We start from the raw sequence: 20809 nt of genomic DNA on the forward strand, positions 1-20809 counted from the left end.
TTTCTATAATCTGGGGAACAAAATTAAAAAAGGCAACCAGCAGACATGCTTAAACATGCAAGAACTCAAGGAATATAGTACCCATGAACCCTTAAGAAAATTACTTGATTAAAAAAAAAAATCAGGTGATGAGTCAATCAGTCAAATAGTGATCCTGTTGTAAAAGGATTAAAGTTAGTCAAAAATTACGCCATTTAAATACAGAACTAAGACTGAAACTATAAGGCATTACAATTACAAATTAGAATCTAAGTATTATAAACCTCGGCAGGGTGTAAATAATTACATTAAAAAAATATGGTAAGGAAATAGCAAAAATAATAACACAAGTCAACCGTGTGGCATCTGCTGAGAGATCAAGTAAAGATTAGGCCTAAAAGGTGTTCATGGATTGGCAATATAGAAGTTCCTGGTGACCTGTGCAAAAGCAACCTTGGAGATGCGGCTGGTGTGGAAGTCAGACTAAAGAAAGCAGAACAGGATGCTCTGTTAACTTGAGAAGTAGGACTGTGGAGAGGAGAGGCAAGTTAGATGGTAGCTGGAAGGCCTCTGGGAGTTTTTTACTTGGTTCCTTTTTTCATTTATATTTTAAACGGGAAAGACCTGAATACAGTGAAAGCTGACAGAGTCCAGAAAAGAGGGTAATCCAAAGAAATGGAGCAATGTGATAAAATAAAAGTCCTTGGTAAGATGAGGGGGGATTCAAAACTCAAGACAGAGTGACTAGACTTTGTCGGAAGAGATACTTCTCCATGGTAAGAACAGAGAGGACATAAGCTGCCTCGCTCAGGGTGTAAGAGGTGCAGAAGGGTTCTGAGAGTTTCCATGTTCTCTGCAAAGCAGGCAGTTATCCGTTTTTGGGTTTTTTTTGGCGGGGGGCAGGGTTTGAGGGGATAAGGAGGAAATGATGTCAGAGATTTAAAGGGACCCCTCTCCTAAGCATCAGGCCACGGCAGAGTGTTTTTTATGAACTGGCTAGGTCTTGTTGGTAGGACAATGAAGACAGTCAAATATATGTGGGTAAATCATAATCTTGGCTCCCAAAAAATCCCTACTGCTTTTCTTAAACCAAAGGAGAAATAATTTGCCATTAATCTAATATGTTCTCCAAATTTTAGGATTAGTAACCTAAAACTAACTAGAATGGCTAACCTTAACAGTGAATACCAAGCACTGGTGAAGACATGGAGCACTGAAACTCTCATACTTTGCTGATGGGAAAGAAAAATAGTACAAGTACATCTTCATAACTGCAGAAAGTTCTATTGGACAGCACGGTTCTCTATCCTAATTCTATTTTACTACCTGTTATCCTTATATTTTTATTTCACATTGAATCTACAACTTTTTATTAACATCAAAAATGAAAGTATTAACATCTCCCCAAACAAGGCAAGCCTATTAACACGCTGACAGTAAAACGTTCCCTTTCCCACCTGCCAGGATAAAGATTGTACTAAACTTCAAAACTCTGTCAAAACAATCCTTCAAACCCAATTGCAACCATTCTGGTTTCACTTCTCACAACTATATCACAAGGCAAATAGCCATCTCTTTCTCCCCTTGAATCCTTAATTATGATTCATTTTTTGGTATGGGCAGAGTACCTCAAGAAAGTTTTTAGAAACAGCATATAAGTGATTAAGTCCCAATCGTAGCAGTCTGAAGCTTTGGCACAGACTGCACAAGCTCAGAATTCTAGTCAGACCCCTTTCCCCTAAGAACTACGCAAATTCTGCTCACTGTTTTCTGACATGTAATGGTGCAGATGAAAAACCTAATGTCATTTTATTCTTACTCCTTTACAGGTAACCTTTCCCCCCGATAGATGGCTTGTTGGACTCTTTTATCTCTGGAAGAAATCTTCACCAGAACATCTAGGTGTATGCCATTAGCACTTGCCAAACACTAGGTGAGTCTTTTTAATACGAAGGCTCAAGTCTTTTACCTTTGTGGATTTCTCTTGTAAATGTTCTTTGATTTTTTGCATCTGCACAGTTCTTTTCTTCAGAGAATTCTAATACTGACTCTCCTGGATCTATCTTCTGGTCACTTATATTTTATTCTCATAATTACAATCTTTGTTTTGCACTGCATTCCAAGAGAACTCACCAAGTTCTAATTCATGAATTTGGTTTCGCTAAAATTACCTTATGTCTTGATATGCTAAAGCACTTTTTAGTCAGGTAGATACCCTCAATGTCCAACAAGGGAAGAGAGGTTTTGATGGCAGGAGTAGCTGCTTCCCTTTCCTTTCTCTGAAGTTGGAATGACCACATAAATTTGGATTGCATTGCCCTTGTACTTCCTTAACCCTTCTATTTAAGTTCTCCTGCGTAATTGTCATGTCTCTCATTGGAGCTTGACTGTTGTTGGTTTTGCTCTTGCTGCTATAGTCTCAATGAGTTCCAGGGTCAGTAAGCTAAACACCGAGACAAAGCAGACTTTCCTCCACTCTCATTAAAACAGCTGCCCCAAACATTTATTAAGCACCTAGAATGTACCAGGTAATGTCCTCAGTGGTTTACACATACTATAATTTAACCACCTGCATGCGCTTCCAAGATAGGCATTTATTCCCCATCTTATAGATAAGAAAATAGATTTCACAATAAATGTTTCAGATCACAGAACTAGTAAAAAACAAAAGGAAGAGATCTTAACCAACCCTCTCATGATTTCAGAAGAGAAAAATGATACAGAGAAGTAACTTGCTAAATGTCATATAACTTAGATCAGTGTGCTAATCTGGGCTGTATGCTACTATTTCCCAGATCCTTTTAAAGCAGATATGCTTTGAATACTTTCTATTCAACTTGAAAAATTAATCCTTTCTGAATTTGAGTCTATCAAGATTCAAAATAACAATGAAAATTTAATTAAACTATACTTTGTCTTCCCTCCTAATACAAGAGAGATCCCTAATGTAGCCAGGGGAGATCAAAAAAGAAGGGAGATGATACCTCGTTAAGTACTGACCGAGTAAAAGTGAACTAAAGTCAGCTCCTTACAGAGGCCTTTGCTGATCACTTTTTAAAGGCCAGACCACCCTTTCTTACTGTTCATGTAATCTCTTACCATTTGAGGTTCTCTTGCTGACTATCTACTTACTATTTTTTCTGCTTCTCCCTCCTCAGTACAAGATCAGCTTTTCAGTAACAGCAGTTCTTAAACTTTTTTGGTATCAGGAACCCTTTACACCAAAGGTTGGCAAACTACAGCTGCAAGCCAGTTGCCTCTTTTTGTAAATAGTTTTATTGGAACATAGTTATGCTCGTTCATTTACATATTGCCTATGACTGCTTTCAAGGGCAGAGTTGAATAGCTGACCCTATGATTCCTAAGTCATTTAAACCTATCTGGCTGTTTAAGAAAAAGTTTGCCTTCACTCTTTATACTTTAAAAAAATGAGTGAGGACCCCAAAAGAGCTTTTTTTATGTAGTTTATATGTCTTGATATCTGCTCTATTAGAAATTCAAGCCAAGAAATTTTTTTAAATATTTATTCTAAAATTACCATTACTTTTACATAACATGTAAAAATCCATGACATGTTAAATGTTTATGAAAAATAACTATTTTCCATAATAAAGAGAAGAGTGTCTATGTTGTATATTTTTACAAATCTCTTTAATGTCTGATGCAATAAAATACAGTTGGGTATTAATTATCTGCTTCTGCATTTAATCTGTTAAGAAACCACATATCATGTAGCCTCTGGAAAACTCCACTGTACTCTCACGTCTCCTTATTGTGAAATAAAGTTTTGACCTTCAAAGGGTCTTGAGAACTCCCAGGATCCCTGAACCACTAACTTTTGGTTCAGAACCTCGGCAATACAAGATAAACTTCATGACAGCAGACTGCCGTTTTGCTCATTCTTGTATCTCCAGGACCTGGGACAGTAACTGGCCTAGACCAGGTACTCAAAATATTTCTGAAAAGAATGAATAAATCAAGTAAAATGGTATAAGAATTCCAAGTAGAAGGAACAGCATGTATACAACCAGAATTCACTCATCTCTGATGCCCCTGCAAGTAGAATGTATCTGCCTCATGATATAACCTCAAAGGGAATTCACAACTGAGATTTAAAATTCACTTTAAAATAAACACTATGGTGATCTTTGACAGGGGAGCAAAGGCAAAAACAATGGAGAAAAGACAGTCTTTTCTACAAACGGTTCTGGAACAACTGGATATCCACGTGCAAAAAATGAATCTAGACACAGATCTTACACCCTTCAGAAAAATTAACTCAAAATCAATCACAGACCTAAATGTAAAATGTTAAAACCATAAAAATACTAGAACATAGGAGAAAATCCAAATAACTTGGGTTTGGCAATGACTTTCCAAAACACCACCAAAGACATGAACCAGGAAAGAAACAACTGATAAGTTGGACTTGATTAAACTTAAAAACTTCTGCTCTGCAAAAGACATTGTGTCAAGGGAATGAGAAGACAAACCACAGGATGGGAGAAAATATCTGCAAAAGACATATCTGACAAAGTACTGTTATCCAAAATATACAAAGGACTCTTAAAACTCAGTGAGAAAACAAACATGCTGATCAAAAAATGCGCCAAAGACCTGATCAGACACCTCACCAAAGACATACTGTACAGATGGCAAATGAGCATGTGAAAAGATGCTCCATATGTCATCAGGAAAATGCAAATTAAAACAAGATGCCACCCCACACCTATTAGATGGCCAAAATCCAGAACACTACCACCACCAAATGCTGGTGGGCATGTGGAGCAACAGAACGCTCATTCGTTGCTGGTGGGAATGCAAAATGGTACAGCCACTTTGGAAGGCAGTTTGGCGGTTTCTCACAAAACTAACATACTCTTAACATCCGATCCAGCAATCATGCTCCTCATTACTTACCCAAAGGAGATGAAAACTTACGTCCACACAAAAACCTGCAAACAGATGTTTACAGCAGCTTTATTCATAATTGCTTGGAAGCCAAAACATGGAAGCAACCAAGATGTCCTTTGGTAGGTGAGTGGATAAATAAACTGGTACATCCAGACAACGGGTTATTATTCAGGAGCTAAAAAGAACTGAGCTATCAAGCCATGAAGAGACATGGAGGGACCTTAAATGCGTATCACTAGTTGAAAGAAGCCAATCTGAAAAGGCTACATACTGTATGATTCCAATTTTATGGCATTCTGGAAAAGACAAAACTATGAGAGAGTACAAAGATCAGTGCTTGCCAGAGGTTAGGGAGGAGGTGGGGATGAACAGGAGGATCACCGAGGATTTTTAGGGCAATGAAACTATTATGTGGGATATTATAATGGTGGATGTGTATCATCATACATTTGTCAAAACTCATAAAATACAACACTAAGAGTGAACCATTAATGTAACTCATAGACTTTGAGTGATAATGATCTGTCAATGTAGGTGCATCAATTGCAAAATATCTAACACTCCGCTGGTGGGACACATTAATAATGGGGAAAGCTACAAATGGGGCAAGGTGAATATGGGAAATTTCTCTGTCTTCTGTTCAATTTTGAACCTAAAACCGCTCTAAAAAAATAAAGTTGGGGCCGGCCTGGTGGTGCAGCAGTTATGTGCACATGTTCCACTTCTGCGACCCGGGGTTCGCTGGTTCAGATCCCAGGTGTGGACATGGCACCGCTTGGCAAGTCATGCTGTGGCAGGCGTCCCACATATAAAATAGAGGAAGAGGGGCGTGGATGTGAGCTCAGGGCCAGTCTTCCTCAGCAAAAAGAGGTGGTTTGGCAGCAGATGGAAGCTCAAGGCTAATTTTCCTCAAAAAAATAAAATAAAAATAAGAATAAAGTCTATTTTAAAAATAACAACACTATGTGGTGAAGTAAATCATTTTATCACCATAAACGTAATCTACAACAATTGGATGTAGTTCCATATCAATTCTCTAAGTTCTTAAAATATTTACATTTATGACATCAGAGTTCCATAAATCCATCAATTCCTAGAAAGTAATTTCATCTTTTAGCATTGCACTACTAATAACATACCTCGAGAATGTACCTACGTATAGTAAAAAGAACACTGAATTTGGTTGGAATCAGAAGCTCAAACCTGAATTCCTACTTTGGCTCCTACTAATTATTTTTATCTTTGGCAAAACTACAATAGCCTGGGTCTCAAGATCCCTATTTGTGAAACAATAAAACCACTAATAACAGATTTTTGGACATTAACTGGGATCAAATATATCAGAATGTTCGGCATATTACTAACACCCACTTAGTGATGTATACAGAGACATACTAGGAACGCTGTAATGAATCACTACATAAGAAAGATCCTGAATATACAGGATTTTACCGAAAATTGTTGTTTCAACCTCCTATGTTCATTTTCACAACCTCAATGTGGGATTGAGTCTGAAATCTGATAAAGATTACAGAGTTTGCTGTGAAAGAAGCTCATAAACTGGACACCTACCAATCTGTAAGGCACTGTGTCAGCAGCTTCATAAACACTATGTAAGCCTCATAAAGTAGGTTGTATCTCCATTTTGAAGATGAGAAAATTGAAGATCAGAATAATTAAGAAATAATAAGAGTGGAGCCAGACTGTCTGCTGTGTCCCTAAACCTCATTTTATTTCAAATAACCCTAAAAAACACTATGTATAATCTCTTTCTCACTATGGTACAGAATATTTAACTTAACATTCAACACATCTTTTCAATGTTTATAAAAACTGACCCCAAAATTCAAAATTTCCCTAAATTCGTTAAATTAAACCTTTAGTCCTAGCAAGCAATTACTTTTAGAAATTGGAATTTTTGGTAACACATTTGAAATTATTGAAACTATGTCAGTTATGATTACAACACAATCACTACTGCAACATAACCAAGTCTCACAGTGTCTAGATAAAAGCATCCAAATACTATTCACTTAGTTATTTGTATCCAAGTTTGAATACAACTGTTACTACACTGATTATGTTTTATATTCTCTCAGGATATAAAATTGTCACATAATCCAGTAGACGTTTGCTCTTTTGCTCCATCTTGGCATTAAGCTATGCTTTTTAAATCTTACTTATAAAACATATTGTACCCAGTTCTATACTGTAACATAGAACACATTCAACTGCCCATTCCATTTGACAACTATGGTAAGTGAATACATACATACATACACACACACTCAGAACAAAAATTTCAAAGGAGATCAAAATTGGAGTAACCTACGAAGAGTTGGTGATACTAAGCTAAACAGAAAACAGCACATTGCTTGGGAGACAGAAGAAATTAAAGAAACGAGGTAAAAAGTCACACCAGAGAGTCTCAATACATTACATGATTGATGGCTCTTTACTAGTAAAATAGAAAAATAATGGAATTTATGGGAAAGAAATCTCTTCCTATCACATCTGAAACTCTAAGCAAATCATTTTAGTTATTTCAAATAGACTATAACACGTGAATTAACCCATACTTTAATTTTCCTCAAACTAAGACTCTATTCTGGGGGGGGGGTCCATATTTCTCTACAAAAATGTAATGTTTTATTTTCCTGTGTTTAATAATAAACAGTATAGCACATTAGAATCATCTGAATCCATGTGTTAGCCACGTAATTGAAAGCTCTTACTCGCATTTTATGGTCACACTGGCTCCAAGTTGGGACTACATTGCTCTAATTATGCCACGTTAAAGAAGAAAGCAGAGGGGAACCTAATATAAAATGATGCATTTGTGTGAAGCAAAGCCCAAATGACATCATGGTTTTCACTGAAGTACTTAAATGCTGGTAAGAAAATGCATCACATGGTGACCACTCCATACAGGGCAATTTTGGTACATTCAACTCCAAAAGAACCTACAGCGTAACAGTTAATTCCATAACCCATGTTACTTCAAGACTTCAATTTAACAGACAGTATCCAATACTTTAGTAAATCAGCGTAACTTGAATTTCATTGGTTTTGTAGTTTTGTTTGTATTTAATTTGCAAGTTTTGAACTGTCTCCAACATCTGACAGAGGTGATTGATCACTGGGGCTCCTGCCTGATAAACTTTGTTCACTGACTCCACATACTCTTGGTTTTCCTATCTCACCGGTTACTCCCCAGCTTCCTTTATTGATTCTTGCTCTTCTCCTCAAACTCTTGAAACTGGAAACTGTCCAACAGTCCATACTTTTCTTCCCTTTGGTGATCCCATTCAGTCTTCTCGTTTTTAAACTCCACCAATATTGCCACGGACTTCAAAATTATCTCCAGCCCAGATTAAAAAACAAACCAAAAACACCCTCCAGATTTGTCTTAAACCCCAGATTTGTACATCCAACTGCCTCCTGGATACACCTACAGGGGGTGGCCATCTTCTCCCAGACTACTCTATCCATAGCCTTCCCCTCACTTGATGGCAACGCCATCCTTCCAGTTACTCAGTTCAAAAGCCTTGAAGTCATCCTGGATTCTTCTTTCCACATCACGTATCTAAAACCACCAGGAAATCTTATGGTACCTCCTTTAAAAATATATCCAGAATCCAACCACTCCTCACCACCTCTAACACTACCATAGTCCAAGCCACCATTCTCTATCACCTGGATTACTGTAATATCCTTCTAACCAATCTCCCTGCTTCCAACCTTGTCTCCAACCTCCACACCCCAATATGTTCTGAGAACAGCAATCAGAAAAATCCAGTTAAAATTTGTATCAGATCATGTCACTCCTCTGCTCAACACCCTCCCCAGTGGCAACCTACATCTGGGTAATCAATAAAATCCTAAAACAGCCTATAAGGCCCTACACAATATGGTGATGTGTTCCTACTACTCTTTGATTTCATGTCCCACTTCTTTCCCCTTCACTCACTGCACTAGCCTTCTTGTTCCACAAAGCTGGGTTGCTCCTTTGGGCCTCCGCCTTAAAATACTTTTCTCTCGGATATCTACATGACTAACTCTCTTCACCTCTTTCCAATCTTTGCTTGTATGTTACCTTCTCAGGGAGGCCTACCCTGTCCCCTCCATTTAAAACAGTGACCAGTAGTCTGCCCACTGTATGCACTCCTAATCCTTGCCCATTCCACCCCTCTTCCTCTTCCCTTCCTTCCTCTCCCTCATTTTCACTCTTATCTTCTATCAGGCTATACAATTTACTTATGAATTATGGTTTTTATTATAGCCACCCCTGTTCCCCCACCACCACGCCCCGCCACAGAAGGTAAGAATTTTTGTCTGGTTCACTGATGTATCCTAAACACTTAAAACAGTGCCTAGCACATAGTACAGACTCAATAAATATTTTTTGCATGAATAAATAAATCGGGAAGCAAAACAGCTTTGGACTTTTGAGCAGTAACATCCAAAGCAAGATGCAAAAGAGCAATGCTTTTTAACATCCTCAAAGAAAAGGATTACCATTTTAGAATCTATGCCAAGAAAAATGTTGAGGGCAGAATAATGATACAAGGTTTCAATACATTACTTCCCCTGGATATATTCTTGGGAGGCTCCTAGAGGACACGCTCTTTAAATACAAGGGAATGAACCAAGAGAGAGGACATGACCTACAGTAAACAGAATCCTTAACCCAGGAGAAAGCTGAAGGAAATGTTGAGAATAATGACAACTTTACACTAGAGGAAGAAGGCAATGTGAGGGACATGCAAGCTACTTGAAGATTAGACAAGAGGTGATGAATGTGAGGGAGCATTAGTGTAAACACAGAGAATATAAAGCAAAAATGAAAAAAGAGAAGTATTAACTACAGGGAAAGTTATACAAATACAAATTAAATAGTGCAGGGAAAAAAGTAACCAGTTTAGTACATGGCTCAAATTGTGAATAACTTTCACAGTCATAATAATGCAAACTCAAAATTATGATGTTACTAAATTAGGAGAGTGTAGGAATAGGAAGGGTATGTACATGTGACCAGGGCAGGAAGAGTTAAATCCACAATCAAGAGGTAAGGCCTGAAAGCGCAATCAGGAAGTAACAATAGAAGCATGTTATTTAGAGACAAAGAAGGTAAATACAAAAATAATCAGGTCACAGAGGTAAAAGTGGTTGCCTTTGGCAAAGGACATCTGGAGAGGAGTAGGGGCAAGGACTCTTATGTATTAAACAAAACAAAAAGAAAACACAGTGGAGTATTTTATTTTAAATTATATGTGCATGTAAAACTCTTTAGAAAAAAAGGAAAAAGAAGTTCAAAAAGTTAGTAACTTAGTGTAAGAGCCATCCCTCTGACAACAGGAACAAGACAAGGATGCCCACTCTCACCACTCTTATTCAACATAATACTACTGCAGGTTTTGGCCACAGCAATTGGGCAGGAGAAAGGAATAAAAGGAATCCAAATAGGGAGGGAAGAAGTGAAACTCTTGCTGTTTGCAGATGACATGCTCTTATATATAGAAAACCCTAAAGAATCCATCGGAAAACTATTACAAATAATTAACAAATACAGTAAAGTTGCAGGGTACAAAATCAACTTACAAAAATCAGTTGCATTTCTATAATAATGAACTTACAGAAAGAGAACTCAAGAATACAATTCCACTTACAATCACAACTAAAAGAATAAAATATCTTGGAATAAATTTAACCACAGAGGTGAAGGATTTATACAATGAAAACTATAAGACACTATTGAAAGAAACAGATGATGACATAAAGAGATGGAAAGAGACTCCATGCACATGGATTGCAAGAATAAACATAGCTAAAATATACCCAAAGCAATCTACAGATTCAATGCAAGCCCAATCAGAATCCCAGACAACATTCCTCATGGAAATCGAACAAAGAAAACTAAAATTCACATGGGGCAACCAAAGACCCCGAATTGCTAAGGCAATCCTGAGAAAAAAGAACAAAGCTGGAGGCATCACAATCTCTGACTTCAAAATGCACTACAAAGCCATGGGTGACCAAAACGGCATGGTACTGGTACAAAAACAGGCACACAGATCAATGGAACAGAACTGAAAAGCCCAGAAATAAAACCGCACATCTATGGACAGCCAATCTTCAACAAAAGAGCCAAGAACATACAATGGAGAAAAGACTGTCTCTTCAATAAATGGTGTTGGGAAAACTGGACAGCCACACGCAAAAGAATGAAAGTAGACCATTATCTCACACCATGCACAAAAATAAACTCAAAATGGATCAAAGACTTGAAGATAAGTCCTGAAACCATAAAACTCCTGGAAGATAATACAGGTGGTACACTCTTTGACATCGAACTTAAAAGGATCTTTTTGAATACCATGTCTTCTCAGACAAGGGAAACAAAAGACAAAGAAAACAAGTGGGACTTAATCAGACTGAAGAGCTTTTGCAAGGCAAAAGAAACTAGGATCAAAACAAAAAGATGACCCACAAACTGGGAGAAAATCTTTGCAAATCATATATCTGACAAGGCGTTAATCTCCATAATACATAAGGAACTCACACAACTGAAAACAAAAAAACAAACAGCCCAATCAAAAAATGGGCAGAGGATATGAACATTTTTCTGAAGAAGATATACAAATGTCCAATAAACAAATGAAAAGATGTTCAACATCACTAATCAGGGAAATGCAAATCAAAACTATACTAAGATACCACCTTACACCTGTTAAAATGGCTATAATCACTAAGACTAAAAATAACAAACGTCAGAGAGGGTGTGGAGAAAAGGGAACCCTCATACACTGCTGGTGGGAATGCAAACTGGTGCAGCCACTATGGGAAACAGTATGGAGATTTCTCAAAAAACTAAAAATAGAAATACCATATGACCCAGCTATCCCACTACTGGGTATCTACCCAAACAACTTGAAATCAACAATCCAAACTAGCACATGCACCCCTATGTTCACTGCAGCACTATCACAATAGCCAAGACATGGAAACAGTCCAAATGCCTATCCACCAAAATCAGATAAAGAAGATGTGGTATATATATACAACGGAATACTACTCAGCCATAAAAAAAGACAAAACCATCCCATTTGCAACAACATGGATGGACCTGGAGGGTATTATGCTAAGTGAAATAAGCCAGACTGAGAAAGATAAACACCATATGATTTCACTCGTGGAATATAAACAAACATATAGACAAAGAAAACAGTTCAGTAGTTACCAGGGTAAGGGGGGTGGTAGGTGGGCACAGGGGATGAAGGGGAGCCCTTACGTGGTAACAGACAAGGAATAACGTACAACTGAAATTTCACAATGATGTAAACTATTATGAACTCAATAAAAAAACTTACCAAAAAAAACAAAACTTGGTATGAGAAACATCACAAATTGTATACATTACTTAAGAAATGACAGATACAAATTTGCTTTCAAAGATTTGATTCCAAGTATTGGCAAAGATGTAGGGAAACACTGCTGGGAATGTCCACTCTGAAGGCTTCTAATAAGATTTGGCAGTTTGTTTCAAAATTTAAAGTGGTAAACTCTTTGACCCAGCAGTTTTTCTTCCAAGAGTCTATCCTCCAATTTACACATTGGCAAAGGTGTATGTATAGGGACACCTACAGCAACCCTATTTGTAATTGCAAACAAACTGAAAACAGCCTTATCTTAAGAGAGTGATTAAATTATGGTCCATACAACAGAATACTATGCCGCCTTTTTTTCCCCAATAAGATGGCCTCATATCTACTAACATGTAAGAATCAAACTGTTTAAATGGGTGGAGGAAAAAACAAGCCACAGAATATATTACAAGCACATTTATGTTAAAAGAAAAAAATAGTTAAGTAAACACGCACACTGATACAGCTGTCTATCTTTATGTATGTATGTACCATATATGGGACAGAAAAGAAACCAGAAGGGCATCCGAACTGCAGAATGTGGTTCAAAGGCTTAAGGTGAGGGATTAGAAAAGGAGAGAGGGAGGTCAAGTTTAGAACCAGAAACCACAGAGAACAGAGATGGGAAGACTGAACTACAGGCACACAAAATATCAAGAACTGCCAGGATATAGAGTCTTTAAGCACAAACTTCATCATTTGGAATTACACAGTTCAAACATGTATAGTTACTAACAAGTAGTAATCATTTAATGGGAAAATAAATCCTTATCTATAAGGATTTAAGTCAGATCCAAGAAATTAACTTTAAAATATCTATGGCTGATTCAAAAAAATGTGGAACACATACACAGGCTAGAAACGACACCAAAACGTCTACAATGGTTACTTTCCAAATCAGATTATTAACGATCATGGGGGAGGTGGGGGTTGCATTTCTGTATGTGTTTCTCAAAAGTCCCACAAAACACATATATATTTATTTCTCTTTTGGTTATTAAAAAAAGGATTAAATTTTAAAATTTTACTGCATATTTTATGTCCCCACACTTTCCTGCTAATTAATTGCTGGTAACTTAATACACTGAGAAATCAAGAATTGATTTTGTTTACTGCCTTCTTTTTTTCTTAGATTTCTTTTTTTCTTAAAATGCCTCAAATAGATGGATACTTAAAGGGGGAAAAATCTTAAAAAAAGCCTACTCAAATTAAAAAACCCCACATATTTCATACATATTTCCTATGTGTACTTTCATATACATATACACACATTAGTTAATACTTACAAAAAAAAACATGCCTGAACTTTAGCCCAATTCAAAGGAGCAAAAGGTAAAACAAAGGTGGGGGTGGGGGCAAGAAGTTTCTAACAATTAGATTACTTCATTTAGTTAAACTAATTATTGAAGTAATCTTTCCAAGGTAGAGTCTTTGCAAAGAAGCCAGTGTACATTTAATTCTACTGTATCAACCATCACTAACTAAGCTTGTCGACATGACAATAAATAACTGTAACAAGTACAGTATAATCCTTCCTGTAAAATTCAAGACTGGCATTAAAGTCTTCTAATTTTTTAAGAAAATATTTCTCACTGGCAACATCTGCTTCATAAATATACACATTAATTAGTTCTCCAAAGGTTTTTCCTCCAACCTTCTCTTTTTAGTTCCTTCCATGTACCGCCAAGTCCCTTGCTGTGCAAAACAAAGCAAACAAAAACCACAAATAAGTTCAACATGACTAGGCAACCTCCTCAAACCTAATAAAAGGCCCTTGCCAACATCATTCTGGTCACTGTGGTTCAAGCCTAGAGAATAAACTGACCCCAAATGGACTATTTTATCTATATCGTTCAGCCTGGAGTTCCTGAAGAGTTATATTTAAGAAAAGAAAAATCAAAGTAAAAGCAATGGAACACGGGAGAGCTGGTAACAATAGTGCGTTCTCTTTGTGAAAATTCATCAAGCTGTAGACTTATAAACTGAGCACTTTTCTGCATGCATTTATGACACACATCAACAAAAAAGTTCACATTTAGGAAAAAAATTAACATTCTTGCTCTAGGTATTCTCCTAGAATCTCCTGTGAACAGTAAGCATCAGGTGGCATCACTGGCTAACACATCGCAGAATCTCTCCTGGCTTCCCCTCTGCTCAGTTTCTCAATGTATCTCTCTCTACTACATCTTTAACCTGCCATAGTATAGTACTCACTAACTATAAACACTCTCTACTGATGGCTTCACCCATGCTTCCTTCAGAAAATACAAGAGAAGCCATCAAATGCTGACTTACCACCTCCTCCTCTCCCAGTAGAATGGAAGAAGTGACCCTGCACTTGGACACTGTCCTCTCACGTCTCAGACTTCACACTCTTTCTATTATCCCTTCTCTCTGGCACCAATCTCTCCCTCTTTTTCTTTTTTTTTTTTTTTAAAGATTTTTATTTTTTTTCCTCAAAGCCCCCCAGTACATAGATGTATATTCTTTGTTGTGGGTCCTTCTAGTTGTGGCATGTGGGACGCTGCCTCAGCGTGGCTTGATGAGCAGTGCCATGTCCACGCCCAGGATTCGAACCAACGAAACATTGGGCCGCCTGCAGCGGAGTGCGCGAACTTAACCACTCGGCCACGGGGCCAGCCCCTCTCCCTCTTTTTCTACCAGATCATTCCCTCTAACACCCAAACATGCTCTAGTATATCTTCCCATCTGGCTTCTGTGACAACACATACCCCTGATTTTCCTCCTCTCTCACTGGATCATTTTGAATGTCTCATAGATCCCTCAAATCCAACATATCAGAACTTTGAATTTTATTGCCATTCTTCTGTCCCAGCCCCCCCTCTAGTGTTTCCCATCTTGGTAAACAGTACCCTGATCCACAGAGTTGCTCAAGCCAGAAACACCTAATTCCTTCCTTCCCTCACCTCTCATATCTAATCCATCAGCAAGTCCTGTTAATTCTGTCTCCAAAGTACATCTCAAATCCATCCACTTCTCCTCATCTTCACTGCCACCACCTTAATCCAGGTCATAGTCAACTACTGCTTGATCAAAGAACCAGCCTTCTAACCAATCAATTCTCCAAACAACAGCTGTAGGCATCTTAAAAGTGGATTATGTTACTCCTTTAATTAAAACCTTTTGATGGCTTCTCAGTACCCTTAAAATAAAATTCACATTCCTTACTTCGACTCTGCAGGATCTGATCTCTACCCATCTCTCCCCCTCATCCATGTGCTCCACAACACTCTTTTCTCTCAGCTCCTAGAACAGTCCATGTTCAGTCCTGCCCCAGCGCCTTTATCTCTGCTGCTCCTTCAATCTGAGATGTTCTCCCTTCCCTCCTTCAAAGGGCCAGCTCATCCTTTTATCATTGCTTAAATGTCACCACTTATGACAGCAGGTCTCCCTCCCACCCCCATTATTCTTTCCTTCAGCACTTCTGACTCCTTTATACTACATATCACAATTTGTAATTCTGTTTACTTCCCTCACTAGAATGTAAGTGGTAAAATTTATAGAAATTAAGTGACTCAACAACTAATTTTTTTAAAATTATTTAAGCACCTTCTGTGTGTTAGGCAATGTGCTTTTTAGATGCGCAAGTAAGCAGTGTCCCTGCTCTCATGGAGCTTAAAGTCACAAACACAAACTAGTAAGTGATAGAGCCATGAGACACATCCAGGTCTGACTCTTAAGAGCCTGTCCTCTTAACCACTCAACTACACTGCCATTCCAGCATGAGGACATGGGAGGTGGGGCGGCAATATGCCTAATAGCTGTTCATGTGCTAATGGAAACTAAGGCTTGAAGAGGTTAAGCAATCTGCCCAAAGTAGCACAGACAGATATTTGAGAGATTAAGTACAATCAAGAGCAAAGGCACAGAGATGTTAAAGTACAGAGAGTGTTCAAGAAACAAAAAGAATCCAGTTTGACCAGGTAGGGCAAAGAGGAAATGCTGGAGGATAAGACTGGAAAAGCATATTAAGGGCAGTGTGAAGGTATTAGTCAACTATTCAACAAATATTTACTGAGCACCAACTACATGCCAGAAACAGGGCTAAACTCTAGACAAACAAGGGTGATCAAGACAAAGTCCTCATGGAGACTGCAGTCTATTTGGAGAGGCAAAGTAGTACAGAAAAATTACAGTTCGGGGGCTAAAAATTACTGAAAAATTACAGTTACGTGTTACATGGGGCTAAGCAGAGAGTGCCATGAGAACAGAGAGATGACACCCAACTCAAAGTGGGGAGTACAAGAAGAGTGTCTCAGCTAAGTGATGTCTAGGCTGAGATCATAGAGCTTAGTAGGCAGAGAAAAAATATGGTGCATGTAGGCACGTGCAAGTATGTAGTTGAAAACGGCAGGGAAGTAACAAGAGGAGCCAGCACAGGAAGTCTGTGTACTTACACTCCATACCAAGGAACTTGGAACTTTACACTGAAGGCCTTGTAAGTCACCTATATTAGAAAGCTCCCTTAAATTACAGCAGGAAGAACCAAAGGGAGGAGGCAGAGACCAAAAGCAGACAGACCACTGAGAAGGCAGAAGAGAAGGACTGAATGTAAATGTGAAAATGAGTGACTGAGAGAGAAGCAATGCCAGAGTTGTGATAACCAGACAGTAGAAATATCAGGGGTTGACAACTAACTGAACATAAACGGTAAGAGCCTTGGATGGTTGGGAAGAATAAAAGTTTTAGTCTGAGACAAGTAGATTTAAAGTACCGTGGTACATAAAAACGAAAAAAGAACTGCAGGGAAAGACACTGTCAAGAGAATGAGAAGACAAACCACAGACTGGGAGAAAATATCGGCAAAACACATATCTGATAAAGGACTGTTAGAAAACAAACAACCCGACTAAAAAATGGGCCAAAGACCTTAACAGACTCTTACCAGAGACATACTGTACAGATGGCAAATGAGCATGTGAAAAGATGCTCCACATCATTATGTCATCAAGAAAATGCAAGTTAAAACAACAAGATGCCACCCCACACCTATTAGATGGCCAAAATCCAGAACACTACCACCACCAAATGCTGGTGGGCATGTGGAGCAACAGAACGCTCATTCGTTGCTGGTGGGAATGCAAAATGGTACAGCCACTTTGGAAGGCAGTTTGGCGGTTTCTCACAAAACTAACATACTCTTAACATCCGATCCAGCAATCATGCTCCTCATTACTTACCCAAAGGAGATGAAAACTTACGTCCACACAAAAACCTGCAAACAGATGTTTACAGCAGCTTTATTCATAATTGCTTGGAAGCCAAAACATGGAAGCAACCAAGATGTCCTTTGGTAGGTGAGTGGATAAATAAACTGGTACATCCAGACAACGGGTTATTATTCAGGAGCTAAAAAGAACTGAGCTATCAAGCCATGAAGAGACATGGAGGGACCTTAAATGCGTATCACTAGTTGAAAGAAGCCAATCTGAAAAGGCTACATACTGTATGATTCCAATTTTATGGCATTCTGGAAAAGACAAAACTATGAGAGAGTACAAAGATCAGTGCTTGCCAGAGGTTAGGGAGGAGGTGGGGATGAACAGGAGGATCACCGAGGATTTTTAGGGCAATGAAACTATTATGTGGGATATTATAATGGTGGATGTGTATCATCATACATTTGTCAAAACTCATAATACACAACACCAACAGGGAACCATAAAGTAAACCATGGACTTTGGGTGGTAATGATGTCAGTGTTGATGTATCAACTGTAACAAATATATCACTGTGGTGGAGAATGTTGATCATGGGGGAGGCTATGTATGAGTGGGGGCAGGGAAATCTCTGTACCGTCTGTTCAGTTTTGCTGTGAAACTAAAACTGCTCTAAAAAATAAAGTCATTTTAAAAAACAATGACCTGCAGGCAAGAGGATACATGGGTCTGGAGTTCAGCAAGCTGGGAGATCTGAGTTTCACCAGCATATAGAGTAGTAGGTCAGGAAACAAATATGTATTTAGTGTCAGGCACTAAGGATATAGGAATAAAAAAGCACAATTCCTGCCATTATGCAGCAAATGCTCCACTAACTAGAGCCATGGAAAAACAAATAATTTAAAGTCCATTAGAAAAATTCCTACTTAAAAGAAACCATTAAGAATACTCACGATAAAGAAGAAAAACTTACCCTCAGTTGTTTTTTGAGGGGGAAAGAAGGGAGAGTAGGGAGTCTCAGGTTTTCATATATTTGTTTGTAGGGAGTTTTATACCAAACATATCCAGAATTTAAACATTTTACAGGTGTGTATGGAAATTCCATAATTATAACCACAAGTCTTTAACAGATCTCTTCAAGGAAAGAAAGAAAAACCTCCAATCTTTACAAATTGAGTAAATCAACTGTTTTAAAACACAATTGAACTGGTCACTTTGTAAAGTTACTTTGTCACCCTCATTATAAGACTTGTTTTCTGCGCGGTCCAGTAGCCAGGTGGTTAATTTCGCGCACCCAGGGTTTCTCCGGTTCGGATCCTGGGCGCGGACATGGCACCGCTCATCAAGCCATGCTGAGGGGGCATCCCACACAGCACAACTAGAAGGACCCACAACTAAAAATATCCAACTATGTACTGGGGTGATTTGGGGAGAAGAATGAAAAAAAAAAAAGATTGGCAACAGTTGTTAGCTCAGGTGCCAATCTTTAAAAAAAACACTTGTTTTCAAAACACCCTAAACACTGAAAATGAAGTCTTCCTTCTTCTTCTTCTTATGTCATTATTGCCAAAGCTAGATATTTCCTTTGTAGCTCCAATTAATTTTAGCCTACTTATAATCTTCTTTTTAATTAGAGATATTGAAGAATTTTGCTCTACATCAATTTTATAAGAATTTCCCAAAGCTTAGAGGGAACAGATAGTAAGCTAAACTGAACTAAATTTGTTTCTGAATTTGTAGTTTTTGGAACACTTAACCTGAAAAGTTCCATATCTATTAATTATACTGTACTTCAGTTTAAAATATTATTAAATGTTACTAAACTATGTTAGAAAGGTGCCAAAAGGGGTCATTTACACCAATTCTATATTATATCTAAAGAAAATATTTTGGCAAAGCAAACTTTACGGTTGTAACTAACCGTTCCATATCACAAAATTCTCTATCTTTAATTTCATTAAATTACACGACTTGTATAATCCACTTTAAGTCCCAAAATCTACTTGTCACAAAGTTTCCTAACAGCTAACCAAAACCCCCTCCTCCACAATTCGCGCCAGTATCTCCGTGACAAAATTACCAGACCATTCTATTTATCGTCAGGCTGCACTGTGCTCTCCAGTAATGTCTAGAAGGGATGGTGACACCACAGACACCTAACACTCAAAGGGACTCGCTGTTCCCCTTCTCCAAGTTCGTTAACTCACGTCCTTGGAAACGAACTGATCCATAAATGTAAGTGCTAAAAGGAAACTTCATTTTAACTAATCCGATTTTTTAAATTCCAGACCACATAAGACCTACCCAAATCCTTTACCAGAGAAATTTCCAAATGCCATCATCTCAGAAAGCCTGTCAGTTTATCACTTAAACGTCTTATTTGCATTTCTAACAACAAAATGCAGTGAAAGAAACACTCAAGCACCAGCAATTTACAATGTGATTTCACATCTTTCTGGCCTATGTACTTTCAACACAGCCATCGTGCCGAGACACCCCCTAAGTTTTAACTGTAAAGTGACAAGCGCGGCCTTCCAGCACACATTTCCGAGCGCTCGCCCCGGGCGAAGCCCTCCACCTCTCGCCTCTCCTCAGCTCCCCCAACAGTCCTTTGGGGCAGGCACTAGCCTTGCACCCATTTTGCAGATAGGAAAACGAAGAACAGCGAGGTTAAGCATCTTGCCCAAGGGCAGAAGCCGGCGGGCGGCCCGCCTTCAGCGTCCGCGCTCGCAGCATTCGCTGCGGCGGGGAGTTAAGTCCACCCTTGACGGGCGCTCCTCAGGACACGGTGACGCTTCAGCTGCTAACAGCGGGCGGCGGCCCCCGTCCTACATCCGCGCTCAGGCCTCCGCGACTGACCAGCCAGCTACACAGTCTCATTTCCGAACATACGAGCTGGACTTCTCCGGAAACCAGACGCGCAGGTTCCGAATCCTTCCACCACCGGGAAGGAAAACCTACGCAGCGCTGCGGCCCAGGTCACCGCATTCCTAAGCTGCGCGGTGGCGGCCGAGAGGCCCGACCTCGCGACACGCGAGCCGAGGGGCCGAGGCCCGGGTGCCGCCCGGCGGCGTTCGCGCGCCCGCGACGTAAACAAGGGCAGGCTGCCCCCGCCGCCGACGCGGGCCGGCGGGCCGGAGGGCGGGGACGGCCCGGCCCGCACCCAGCTGACCTCCGCCATGTTGGCCGCACACCGCGGGACCCTCCACAACAAAGGCCGGCGCCGGGGCCGGGGCGCCTCCCCCGGCCGGGCCCGCCTCCGGGGCGCGCGGGGGCCGGGCCGCGGCGAGGAGGCCCTTCCCCGCCCCGCCG

At 39.3% G+C, this 20809-nt stretch overlaps 1 protein-coding gene across 3 annotated transcripts in view; it reads right to left on the reverse strand.

The window, feature by feature from the left end:
* SIAH1 (siah E3 ubiquitin protein ligase 1) overlaps nucleotides 1-20809 on the reverse strand; it is a 41011-nt gene that overhangs the window by 15999 nt on the left and 4203 nt on the right. The window contains exon 1 of one of the 3 annotated variants that reach the window (XM_046682366.1): nucleotides 20041-20338. The exons of 1 other annotated variant lie outside the window; for it this stretch is intronic. Coding sequence is in view for 1 of the 2 variants with exons in the window: in XM_046682361.1 (XP_046538317.1) it covers nucleotides 8097-8175 (79 nt within the window). In the remaining variant the exon portion in view is untranslated. Of the gene's footprint in view, nucleotides 1-8096; nucleotides 9048-20040; nucleotides 20339-20809 lie in introns of those variants that run through there. One more of the 3 variants, XM_046682361.1, reaches the window with a different exon arrangement.

Source organism: Equus quagga, chromosome 13, assembly GCF_021613505.1.
Source record: "Equus quagga isolate Etosha38 chromosome 13, UCLA_HA_Equagga_1.0, whole genome shotgun sequence".
Taxonomy (NCBI): Eukaryota; Metazoa; Chordata; class Mammalia; order Perissodactyla; family Equidae; genus Equus; species Equus quagga.